At 37.6% G+C, this 13,864-nt stretch overlaps 1 protein-coding gene across 8 annotated transcripts in view; it reads right to left on the bottom strand.

Moving 5' to 3' along the window:
• The window catches only part of LOC106160828 (uncharacterized), a 56,710-nt gene that overhangs the window by 32,874 nt on the left and 9,972 nt on the right, over positions 1-13,864 (bottom strand). For 3 of the 8 annotated variants that reach the window (XM_013537593.2, XM_087007337.1, XM_013537588.2), the window contains exons 1-3: positions 8,705-8,895; positions 7,120-7,471; positions 1,482-1,634 (exon numbers count right to left, since the gene is read on the bottom strand). In XM_013537593.2, coding sequence (XP_013393047.2) covers positions 1,482-1,634; positions 7,120-7,372 — 406 coding nt within the window. In that variant the 5' untranslated portion in view covers positions 7,373-7,471; positions 8,705-8,895. The other 5 variants (XM_013537589.2, XM_013537591.2, XM_087007336.1 and 2 more) reach the window with 4 other exon arrangements.

Genomic DNA, 13,864 nt, shown 5'->3' on the forward strand with positions numbered 1-13,864 from the left:
GAAACATGGTATGTCTTAGTTAAGTTATGGTTATCAATTTAAAATTCTTTAAAAAAAACTTGTCCTTTAGGTAAATTTTAAGGTCTCCAGTATCTCATATTATGGAAAATTAATACAATTTAAATTGAACATCATGTTTCCTATGTTGAGGATTTGTGAGCATATGTAATCAGTTTGTATGTGCATGTTAAAACTTGTTTTTCAGTTTAAATAATGGTGTAGGTGACAGCATTATTGAAGAAATAACACTTTGAAAAGTCCAATTTTTTGCATATCAGGCTAATGAAATATTTAGTACAACACTTGATTATTTCTCTAAAACAGAAAAAAATAACTTGACAAAGAGCTGTCTGAACATGCACTTACAAAATGCTAACAGCTATCAAAGGTTCTCTGAGTACATTTTTATTCTTTGCTCAAGATGCACATAAGTCCTTTTCTAAGCATATTGTCTGAGCCACTGTACAGTGACATTTAACATATTGATATGAAGTGTATGGAATAATAAGTACTTTAACCCTGCCTGACATTTCTCATTTTTATGAAAAAGCTCATCTGTGCCTTCCATTTTTCAAAACACGAAACATAATTGATGATTACAGTTTGTTGTACTACTAAGAGGATAAACCCTTTTTTTTTTGGCCTGGTTAATTTTTTTTTTAGTTTGAAAAAATAGGAACTCTATTTCAATTCACTTCAGCAGAAATGGCACTAAGTTTAATAATTAAAACCAACTCCTTTGTGCTTGACAATGTGCCTGTTTAATGTCTATTTATTTTTATCACATTCGTAAACATTCATCAACTATTTGTCAATATTCTTATCGAGTTAACACTTTTAAAAATTACTTGCACTATATTAACAAAAATAAACTTGATCTTACTTTCAAATTTAAGGTTGTTTTTAAATATTGCTTTTCTAACTTCTTTTTTATACTCAATCAAATTGATATTTCACAGCCAGGAAAACAGTCTTCTTTAAAATGTTTGATTCCCTGGTTTCATTTTAGACATACTTTTTTTCTTATGATACACAATCGCATTAGTCAATTAACTATCACAAAAATATCCCAATGTGTATATCTTGCTCTTTTATATCCACTACATTCGTTCCTTCCGTTCTGTGCATGTGGAACCTAAATAGGCCTAATATTACAAAATATTTAACCAACCGTCCTCAAAATCACAGAAAACCAAAATATTTTGAACGGCAAGCGCAAGCTAATATGAAGTGAAATCTTTACTGCAAGTTCCCGACACGCAGCGCCTGCGGTTACTCTTCAAAGAAAGTAAAGAAAAGCACCCCTTATTAACTTGAAACTCCACTGCTCACGATAAGGCAGCTAGAAAATATTGCTATCGGCGTTCATGGTATAAGGTCACTGGACTAACTTTAGATTTGTTTGGGTTGGATAAGCTCAGTGACCTAGATTTTTCACAGCTTCCCATTTCATATACATTATGAATACAAACTGCTCTTACCTCGGTGAAGATCGTAGATCCTATGGTAAGGCTGCGCCGACGTCCCGGGCGCAGCGTGCGTCGGGAAGAAAGACACTCCCCCACCGGCGTCGAGAGGGAGATACGGCGGGTACAACTGACCCGTGGCTGCCCCCAGTCCATAACGTGGAAACCCTGAAAACAGAAAGCATGTAAGTTTATCCCCGTCATGCAAGTTTAACCACCACGTGCGCTCGAAGGTCGATCTTGTTGACGATGCAATCTACAAGAAATATGCGCCGTCGCTAAACAGGTCTGCTTAATTAATTACGTGTTTCAAGAGGGCGGAGGAATATTTAATTTATGATTGTTGGACCAAACGCTTATTAATGAATCAATGTCACGGTCATATTTAATCAGACTTCGTGAGCTTTTTAACACTGTATCAACGTTCGCCCGATATTGGCCTACTCAACTGTTAGTATTTTTTAAATGTCTAGACCAATTTCTCGACCCTGAATTCTTCTTTTTGAAATGTACAAAAAATCTTTAGAACAAGTTTATGACCTTGATAAAGATTTAATGATAATAATAAACCTTAAGATTGTCGGTTTGGTTGGAATTCTACAAAGATATTTTACCTCAAGGCTAGTCGAAAAATAAACGTTGTTTTGTCGAAAATAAATCAGCCTTTATAAACTGACAGGTAGCCTAATATGTAAAATTTTGATTATTTTTAGTTTAATAATTAAAAGATTTGTAAATTGTACATAAAAATTACATAAATTTATTCCTCTTTTTATTTTATTCATTTTTATCTATTTTTTTTACTCTCAGTGTCAAACATGAGTTTTAATATCAGTCATCAATTTGCGTGACTTACTCCTCATAAACTGTATAAAATTATACTAGACTTCAGTAGCTGACATGTTCTTTTTTTATTACTTGTTTTGTTAACTAGAACCTGGAAAGAAAATGCTTTCATTTCTAATTAGGTAACTTGGAGATTTGAAATAACCATTTAAAGATTTTATACTAAAGAGTCATGGTCTTTAATTGAAGGATGTGAACCATTACTAAACGCACATTTCTCGGTGTTTACAGATATAACACAAATTTCAAATGAACCTTTCACGCGTTCATATGATGTCGACAGTTGAAAATCTTAATGCCAAATAAGATAGAATAACTCAGCGGTCAAGCAGCCATAGATCGTCGATGAAAGTCAGACAACCATGAAGGAAGAATTTGTTCAGTTTGTTCCCCCTTTCGTCAGTTTCAACATCCTTACGAGCCCCAAATGGATATCTGGTGGATAAGATGAACATGATGTATATACTTGGCATTTGGAAAAATCCAAGATGTCTGCCGCTTACCAGATGTCGCTGTCGAGGTATACCCTTCATCGTTTCTTATGTACTATATGCCACCTTTTGCCGGATGTTTCGGGTGTCAGTTTATTCCAGTTTTAAAATTTACTCTAGGGCCTTGTGTTTGTGTATCAATTTGGTGCATGGTTTCTATGAGGTTCCACCTAAATTCACGGATATTCGGTCTGCCACTGTGCACGACACCACGGTTGTTCCGTTCAATACGCATAGGATTTCATCTCTGCCGTTCATTCTTCAAACGCCATTCAAAATAGAAAGGAATTTGTTCCCTGTAAATCAACATACACAGACAGGTCATACTATCCTGACATATTTTTAGCAGTAGTTTTAAAAACATTAAAAACAGTGTACCTGAACCCTTCCCTAAAAAGATCTTGGCCTTAATGTCCCCACGGTTGAAGTAGGGCGCTAACTAACAGAAAATTTGTAGATAGAACTCGCTTGGAAGCTATGGCCGATTTTCATCGATTCTGGATAGACTAGCATATACATTACATACTCTTCTCCTCGAGTTCGGTGCTTAATGTTTAGTTTGTTTTATTGCTTTGAAAATAAAAGGCACACCTTTAATATTAGATTTCTCTCAACGATAGCCATGGCAGAGGTAACATCGTTTTAAGAAGACAGTCACAAGTATTTTAGCCTACATTCGGTATTGGGGAATACAGAATATTTCAGATTAAACAGTGCAGATCCACCATACATATTCAATTAAATAAAAGTTAATTGAATGTATTTATTATTCCAACTTCATGCCGTCGTATTTTTTCTCACTGACATTCACGACACAAGAGCCTATTTCATGTCTATCCCTGCTGGGAGAGTAATCCAAATACATCACGGTCAAGTTACGCCGACCATGCTGTTGCTTGGTAAAGAAGCTTTTCTTCGCACTTGAATCGAATAGTAAATACAAGGCGTTCTATCTGCATGCTAAAGAACCGCACGATATAGGCCTACTACGGATGGCGAAGCCGGCTTCAACGCTGTGTGCACAATGCGTAGCGGGTAACCTTGGTAAACAGCTTACGACTGAGCTTACGCTTATTCAGCCAGAGTGAGCGACTGACACGCTTGCTTTTAACAGATCGCTCAGCTCACTCTCTTTCACTCTCTCTTTCTAAATCCTAACATTCCCACACAACAGCAATCTTTGGACTATCCTACATTCTTGTGCATAATCAATGCGGAGCGTGATAAAACACCAACAGTATGTATAACCGTAGACGGAAATGGTGCATTAGACTTGCTCTAAATCCTCGCGTCTCGCACTTTCAGTGTATAGGCAAGAGGGCAAATAAACGCAATACAGCGTCGCCTGGGAGAATGCAGTGGGGCTTGCACGTACTTGGTTCAGATACTGTCGGTAGGTTTTTTTCCAAGAGAGAATCTTTACAAATCGGCAGCTGCAAAATAGGAGTTGAAACTTCCAATAACAAGCTGTTCATTGCACCGCAAAATGATCCCTTTCCGCTACGCACGTCATACGTGAATTGCGAAGTTTGAATTTTAGAAAAAAAGAGAAATCGTTATGAAAAGAGTCCATTTTAGAGCTTCACGCTAGTAGTGACCAAAGCCCCCTGTACACTAAACGGAATGCTTTCTGCGTCCCGTAGTGCGGCCCCGTTTGAGAGTAAAAAAATAATTATTCTTCTTAACGTGCCGACAACTGGCCAGTCATTGAGCATTCATTCTGTAACCAAAGCGATGCTTGTGCCTCCTTTCCACGACCACAGCGATGTTAGTTTCATGGTCGCACAAAGGACGCCGTCCAGTGTTAAGGGGTTTAGTGAGACTGAAGAAGCCGACACAAACGTTAAATGTTATTTCATCAAATTTCATAGTCTAAAATTTAAGAATTGAGATTCTGCTACATAGATTCTGCTGAACTGCTATATCCAGAATAGGAATGAAAGTCACTCAATTATGGTGGCGAATTCTATTTAGGTAATAATGGCTCACTCCAACATCACAAAGTTCAGTAATATTATTTCCATTTATCTTATATTTCCCATGCAAATATATGAAATGAGTGCGCGAGGATCAGGTGAAAACGGCCATAAATTACCTCGACAATAGTGTTAGGTAATTGAATTAATAAAACATGCCCATTACTAAGCATTGTTTTGTCATGGAACTCGTTGATTTTTTTATCAACAAAGCTGGTCTGTTCTTGGCTCCTACAGTTCATTTCCCATTTGATTGATATGTTTACACATACTTGAGCTCACAAATCCGCATATTGGTTCCTCCCCTACCCCTGCGTTTAAAACTTAATGCAGCAGTTAAATCAGCGATCTCCCATATATACACCGGCTTAGACCTACATAGGCCTACACATTAAATTGTCTAACGATTTCGCTTTATATTCCAAAATTGTCGAGGTTACTATTCTTTACACATACAAGATCTGTGTGAGAAGATATGATCCTCCAGAATGAGCTTTCCTTCAGTCATTTACACCAGACGCGGAAAAAATATTGGCATCCAACACCGCAAATCCTGCCGCATATCGACGCGATAGCACGTACGGGTGTGCGCACAAGACGGAAGAGCCCTTTCAGGCAGGCAATTGTTGTGAGCTGCCGTCAGCTGAGAGAGCTCTAGCGAAATACTCTCTGTGTTTAGCTTATTTTTAAAAATACTTATCAGCCATACATTGTCATGACAACAATTTTCCTAAAATCTGCAATACTTAAAGAATACTGTATATCTGTTGCCATCAATAATTAGCCCTGCGATCGCTTTTTACAGACTTTCGAAGTTAAGGAAATTTTAAGCGGTGTCTGTCACTCAATGTGCTGCAGGCTTAATACAACCAGTATTTTATTGCTTTTTCTCTTCTTTCACTTTCCTTGCCTCTCTCTAGCGTGTTACGTTTATTTCTAGCATCATGGTTTTACATACTTAATTAATTTTATATGACCATTTTAATTAGGTAAAAAAAAAAACATATGAATGAAAATTAATCAAATGTCAATGATAAATGGAAAGTACTGATGTTCAGTTATTAAAGCCAGTAAAGTGTGCATAAATATAAAAATAATATATTATTAGTTGACCAAACTCATTCTCAGTCTACTTCATTTTTTCTTTCTTTTTTTTTTTTTTTTTTTTTTTTTTTTGCAACCTTCAAAGTTATACGAGGGTTAAACACAATTAAACCCCTCGAATTTTTCATTTTGTCTTTGTTTACAGTTTTTCACCATCAACATTTACACCTTCAATTGGTTCTTTCACCTCTTAGCTTTCTTATCCTGGTCCTGATATTTTCCTTTTTTTTCTTATTTAATTTTTCTGGTCCAATTTCTATCCTTCACTTACAGTAGACTGAATAAAAAATTAAAATACTCCAGTACAATGATTATGAGACGTAGACGGTAGAGATAGGCGTAGTTGTCAACTGATTTTGCCAAAGGCACGTATAAACCAGATCCACGAACCTGAATCTATGATAAAATCTGATTTAAAAAATTAAAAAAAGGGTTTCCTATTTACAGTCGCAGTTTAAATTCCCTGATTCATTGTGTATTCTTCAAGGACTCCAAACCAAAAATAAGTTTAAGATTAAAACATTGTCGTAAATACATTTCTGTTACATATGTGACTTAATGCTAATTGCGCAGATAACAAATCACTGAATATTTAATTTACACGTTTTGAGTGTTTTGAATTTTTTTAAATGAAAAACGACGGCTTTATACTATTTGACTGATCTTAATCTATATTGATAAATGACCCTTGTACGGTTCTTACATCGTTCAATTGAAATAGGTTTACGCTATCTTGACGTTTTCTGAAATAGGCGGTAACGTGGGTTTTTTAAACCAAGTAAGCTCAGTCTTCACTTGATCGACGATCTCATGACACTTAAAAAATCTTACTTTAAAAAATTGCTAAAATAGCTAATCAAGCATGGCTTAACGTAACTTTAATAAAATGTTCAATAATTTCATACACACACAATTCCATAGTACAAGCTTTCCTCCGGCTTTCTATTTCATCGCCCGTCGTCAGAAAGAGCCTTGCAAACACGCTAAAAATAAACAGTGCGCGACGTTCTCATTCTCACAACAAGGTCCCTTTTCATTTTCTATTCACGAAACAACTATCGATCCCCAACCAACTCGTTCATAATGAATAGCACGTGTTTGCTTGTGTACATGTGTACGTCTCGGCCTTCCTGGTGGAACAGTTCGCAAAGGGTTAACAAACACGATTAACGCTCTCCGTGTCTTAAAATACCACGAGACAGTCTGCAAAATGAACTGAGAGGAAGCGTTACCCACCTGTCCCCGTGTGGATAGCAGGCATGGCTGGCGTCATGTACCTCCCTTGAGAATACTCTGCCAGAGACGTTAAAGCCGAGCTGGGGGTCGCAACTCGACCTAACTCGCCGGTCCTGTTTACCATCACCGCCGCCGCTGGATCTGCCGCCGCATACCCGCTCGGTAACAACGTCCCTGCGCTAGGACTTGAACTGTGACTCGGGATCAGCCGATTTCGGTCCTGTAGAGACGAAAACTCGGGTCGACCTTCCATTTTGGCGTTGTGTGCGTTAATAATTCCACTTGCTGCACCTATCGACTTCCATATTGCTCGTGTTGATGATAATCACAAACCACCGATGACATAAGCGCTCTAAAATGAGAGAAATATAGAGGTTGTGATACGATGGTCTCCAGTTTTCCGTACAGAATCTTAAAATAGCGTTCGACTAGACAGAAACGACACTCGATATACTGATTTTTACACGTATTTTTATTTTCCTAATTACGCTCAAGCGCAATACATCAAGAGCCTGGCTAGCAATTGCCTATGTAAAATTAGATTTCAATTCGCCAGAGGCGCCTCTGGCATTTCTCAACTTCTTTTGTAGATATTGCTGTATACATGTATTCCGGAGGACATTCTTCCCTCCAGTTAATTTTTCGAGACACCCAGTAACACTTAAACAGTTCCATTGAATTTACGGCAAGCGAGATGTAAAGCTTATGATAATTTCAGCAACCCTGTGATTAACCGGAACAATAAGTGTATATAGAGTGCTTTGACAAAACGGTCTGAAGGGAGAGTAAATAAAATGGTGAATTAGGTCAAAACCGCAGTCCCAAATCTTGTGTTAAACCTCAAACCTCGAAATCCAGGTTGACATTTTCCATTGGTGAATAAGCGGTGGCGGTTCTAGTTTTACGTGACCATTCGCTAGGAGTGTTGAATTTAAAAAAAATCGAAGAAATAATTTTGTAGGCCATAACCCTAAGGTGTAAATCTACTTACTTTCCTCGAGGAAAAATAATACTTATTAATAACGAAATGACATAAACAGTGCGTCATTGCGTATGAAGCTTTGTCACTTTGGTTAAATGATGCGACAGCTATTCGGCGTCAGTGTAGAGGTTGACAAGCAACATTAAACGACACTTAAATCATTTGATATTAAATCTTTCTGCGTAAATTTAAGCATAATGTTTCACAGATGACGAAAAAGTCATCACATCTTCCATCGACGGAACAAACCGGATTTAAAAACTATTTTCCCAACTGCATAGACTTTAACCCTTGAGTATACGTACCCTCAATGACATCAAATGGCCCGGCGTCCGATCCTATCGTAAATTCCACCATGAAAAATACGATCTTAAGAATCGAGAGATCCCTCGCAACCTCTTGACAACCTTATTTGAAAGACGGTGGGCGTTATATTGACTTGTGACTACAAGAAGGACAATTGCCTTTCTCGTTTGCCATCTTTCGAAAAAGTTTACTGGGTCTGTCTGGGTATGACACACGCTTTAGTTCTTATATTCATTCATTTAAAGTGAAACGCGCGATTTCGACTTACAAAATTTCCTTGGCAGTACTCGTACTTACACGTCCGCAATGTACGTCTGTTCGTCGTGAAGTAAATCCTCCAAGTGGGCGCATTCCGTCTGATCAAACAACGTTCGCAGGAAAATTTACTGAACTAGACACATCAGTTATTGAAGGAACTGGTTGTCTATCAACCTCTTTCAAAACAACTCTCTGATTGGCCAGACTCCAGGCCCCCTGTAAACATACCTTCAGCAGTTTCAAGTTCACCAATGCTTAATCGCCTCGCAAAGTTTGGCGGGTCGACGAGTCCATCATGCCGAGTGCACGTGGGACTACACAGCACGCTAAACGTTCATTATCACTTGAGATATGTAGAAATGTATTATTAACCTCTTATCGCTGAACTGCATGTCGCTCTCTTTCAAACCTTGCCAATGTCGCATGTCGTGGGGGGCTGACGCTGTGACAGGATTTGTAGTCCTGATGCCAACACCCCTTGCTAACTCCGACAGCTGTTGTTTGGTGGAAATGGTAATCTTGAAACTCATTCACATTAACTTCTTATCACGTGTTATCAAAGGCTTTATTCAATTTCACAAGCCAAAGAGCTCCAAAGGGAGACCGCCCTTGAATATTTCATCATGCGGAGAGCGGGGCGGCAAACTAGAAGACGAGAAAATGAAAGGCCAAGCTGTATTTTTCATCAGGCTTACGTCCTATTGGGAGTTGCAATGCGAGACCCACAAAACTGATACGAAACAGCCGCATCTGCATATTTGCATGGTTTTGTTTTTCCAATTCAAAGAGGTCTGTTTTCCCAGACAAGCGAACCTTTAACGTGCAGTTTGATTTTGCATTAAGACGCAATTCGAGTACTTAAAGCCTGCTGCAGTGGCAGGGTATAGTTAATCTCCTGGTTGATGGAAAGCCACATGACCCTGGTGCTTAAATTGACGTGCTGCATTCAAGTGGTCGAAATAAATGCGCGATGTAGATATGAACCAAACCATCCCTAAAATACTTTCAGGCAGCTTTTTCATAGTTCTAAACACAATAATAACGATCTATTGGGAAAATGGAGACGTGTGGTAACCTGATAATTATGCAATTTACTTGAAAAAGTGCCACTGGAAGTGTCTGCTCATTAAACCCCAACAAGAAAGGGTACAATTCATAAGTGGGACATAAATTTTGTGTTCGTTTATCTTTCGGTTTATGTGACAGTTTGGCGTGGAGCTAATGCTTAAGCGATGTCGGGGGGCTTGACTGCCTGTACCGATAGTCTCCCTCTAGCGAGCTCTGTCATGCAAATAATAATCTGGTGGGTTTAAGTTATTGCCAGTTTCGAATCATAGCATCACATTTTGTCAATGTATCCCACTTTTTGTTGCTGGATCAAGTATGGTTTTCTTTTGAGTCGTCAACTTCCTCATGATATACGCCAAGATTTAGTCACGGGGTGCAAGCTGGAAACCTGTTCTTGATACCAGGACGGGGCAAACGAGAAAACATATAATTTGGTACGCAACAAACTTCAAATGTGGTATATTTAGGTCGGGTTTTCGGAGTAGAATCCACAACAGCATTGTAAGTTATAACAAATAGCCAGAGAAGAGAAAATTAGGCCCGTTGTTGGTAGCATTCAAAATATTTTATTTTGGGGTTAATAGTTTTTTTTTTTATCTCTAAGGGTAAGCGGAAATGGCCATGTGACTTTTCTATTCTTATCAGGCCTAATGTCTAGGGCACGGTATAGATATAATAAGTTAAAAATTCCAAATCTCGATCTTGAAGCTTCTTTCAACAGTTTTATAACTGGCTTCATCCACAAGGTTTTGTTGCCCGTAGCTTCCTGTTTACCAGGAACGCACGTTAACTTCATATATTAAATAAAAGAGTCTGTCACGCAATGTTTTAGTAAACACTGCCTTTGTCGAAAATAACCTCTTCGTCCTTCTCTTCTTTTGCACGGTAAAATCAAAATGTTTTTGTTCGGTGTGTCATGAAGTTAGATAATCCCCCCTCACACAAAAGACAACTTTTAGGTCTGTTTAGATCTATTAAAAAATGGCCTGATGGGTTTTGGTTTTAGTAAAATGATTATATATCTGAATATTTTTTGCAACGAAAACATTTCAATAATTACATATAATCAGTAAGGTTTCTTTCCTTTTATTATTTAAAAAAAAAAAAATTTTTTTTTTTTGGGGGGGGGATGATTGCGAAAAAAGCATATTTGTAGTTAATCTGTTTTTTAATAACGGTCAACAATGTATTCGATTCTTCTTTATGTTTCGATTCCACGCATGTTGTACTCGAATGCGATCATATGGTAAAAGCAAATCCTGCCGAAAAAGCAAAAAACAATTTAAGTAAAATGCAGTAAAAAGTGAAAGTAGAGACCTGACTGTTCATGTTCTCTTTTAAATCATCATTTTCAAAACTTTGGTAAAATAGGTAGAAGCACAGACTGTGATGCCATTTAAAGATAAATTCTAAAATGTTGACAAGTAAACTTGAAGTTTCATGGTCTTTTTTCTACACTATAAAACTATGAAAATAAATAAATAAATTGCAAGATAATCATTTCAAGGTTAAATTACCAAGTTATTTTATACCAGCCGTAAGTCATTTTCTCGCTCTTGAATTCGCTCCACAGAATTGTACGCAAAAAGATCGAGCCGTCGGATCCGTCGGCAAACGCCAGTGAGTTCTTCACGCTCGTAGACTTATTTCCCAAAAACTTCCGCGGTGAAACATGCCTTACTGATATACATACACAACACATATCGTCTGCGTTTCAGTTCAATCATTTTCAACGGGGCTGGAGGTTAGCAGCATGTGGGCGGATTTTCATAATTTATATGCCATTTTCTCTGAATCTCTATTCAACCGTTGTTTTTCTCTGTTTTAAATGTAGTTCGTATAGAATAAAATAGTTACCCGCGCTTAAAATTGGTCTCATTGTGGTACTTTACAGCATAAATGCTGATTTTGTTTAATATACCAAATCATACTGGTATAATATGTATCCCCAATGTATATCCCAAACAGCGAATTTAGTCAAAGTGCATCGTTTCTTTATATGAGCGTGCATGTAAACTCATGTTCGAGTCAATAATGCAATTTTACTGGAAATAAGAATAAAATATTTTTTACATTAAAGAGGTGAAAGGACATTACTAAGAGCAAGATGTTTTTTAGTGCGATACATTTAAAAGAAATTCTGTACATAACAAATGAGTCAATGCTGCATGACTCGCTTTATGGGGAAATGATACTGAATCTACTTATATGCAGCGAATCTGAAGTTTGGGGAAGGAATTGGATTCTTTTCTGTAAACGGGCTAAAGAAAGCGCATACAAGCGTCAATATAGCGAGCGGAGCGTTAAAGGGTTAACAAAAAAAAAAAAAAAAAGCTTGCTGACATTGATAAATGGCGGTGCCATGTAACTGCTCATTTCGGGAAATCAGGTTTACGTGTTAATGCAGACCTTTGATTCTGAATATTTTGAACTGTTGGATATTTTTTCCTTTACACTTCGATATAAGATAATCATATCGTGTTTTATATTGACACCTGTATCAAAAAAGGGAAGAAAAAACAGCGCAATTTGTTATGCCATGCGGTTTTGCATTTTTACCTTATGAAATGCATTGCAGATAAAAAAAACAGCATGAAGCGAGTGAAAAGTAAGATGTCTATAAGGAACAATTATGATGTGAGATCTTCGTCAGGGTGTTTTTAGTCTTTTGAACCAAGCGATACGTGATCCTTCCAATTCGTGGAATAGCAAAAGAGGTATTAGAGCGTAAAATAGGAAAGGAAAAGGACAGCGTACAAACGCAAAATGTCACAATCAACACGCTGTTGATTCTCGTGTTTAAAATGATGTCAACGTATGCGTATTGCAACATGTCACAGGGCTTTGGAGGCACTGTCTGCACCCCCCCCCCCCTCACCCCCCTTACAAACAGACGCAAAACGAGAGAAAACGAAGTGATTCTCCATTTTTTTGCCGTACATAGTACAGTAAAATAAAATTTTATTGTTGGATCCGCCCGCACCTAACAATAAATCCAAAATAGGATAAAAAGTATCGTAAAATGTATTCAGCTAGTGACGAACTGGCTCGTAGAACGTGAATAATGGTTAATAAACAGAAATTATGCTGTGTCCCCAAACCAATAAACCAGGTAATGTTTGTTCATAAGGTTGAGAATGATGTAAGAAATGCGTGAAAATTAAGCAGTAGAAAAATTAATACGCTGGGCATTTTTTATTGTAAATAATGCGGAAAAAACGTTTGAAAGGATGAAAGTTGTTTTCTTTTGCCCATCATCTCTCAAATGCGTTGGCAAAATTTATACAAGTGTTGATTTAGCACTGTTCTCAACAAGCACCGCTTTACAGATGATGAAAGATTTAAACGGCGAATCTTATATATGCTGCTGCTTGTGAAAAACGGGCGAGATTTAGACAAGTTTTAGACACTAATATTCAGTGTGTACACCGGACCTTAGGACTTAAGTCTGATTAACCGAAATATGTCTGTGCTGTGTGCTGCTCCAAAATCTCGCTATCCCTTTTCTTTGATAACATTTTTATTGAAGTTTAATTAAAAATATAATCAATTCAAGAAGCACTTACAAAGACGCTTTCTTCCACAACGTAGTTTGCTAAAAGCGAAAGCAACGTCTGTGCGACCGAATCTCTTTCTTCCGTCTGCAATTTTGAAAAAGGTAAGGGTTCAGGCTTGACCTAAATCATTGCATTCCGCTTCCATTATTCAGTTTTTATATTCACTCCCTCACTTCAATGTAACATAATTGCAGTGAAGCGGTAACAGGGCAGAGGTGTTCGGCGGTGATACGCGTCATAATTTTGATCTGGAATTAGAAAGGTACCCTGGGTTCAAATGACATCCTGTTTACTAGGAGGGGGGGGGAGGGTTCTTTTTATGGAAAATCTACCGAGTTGCTAATTTCTTTTAAAGTAGTTGTTGTAACAGGAAAAATTGAGCACGCCTTCAGTGCGGCAGTTTTATTTTTACGAATGAAAATAACAGTTTTATACTGCCCCGTATTTCGTTCCTCGTTGAATATCCTGTTATTAAAAATGAACTCGACACTATTGTATTTGAAACCCGCCTAAACAGTACTTATCTTTCACCCTGACGCACGTTATCGACCAAGTACATAAAGAAAATCTGGTT

Source organism: Lingula anatina, chromosome 2 (genome assembly GCF_051362555.1).
Source record: "Lingula anatina isolate TDL-2025a chromosome 2, LinAna3.0, whole genome shotgun sequence".
Lineage (NCBI taxonomy): Eukaryota > Metazoa > Brachiopoda > Lingulata > Lingulida > Lingulidae > Lingula > Lingula anatina.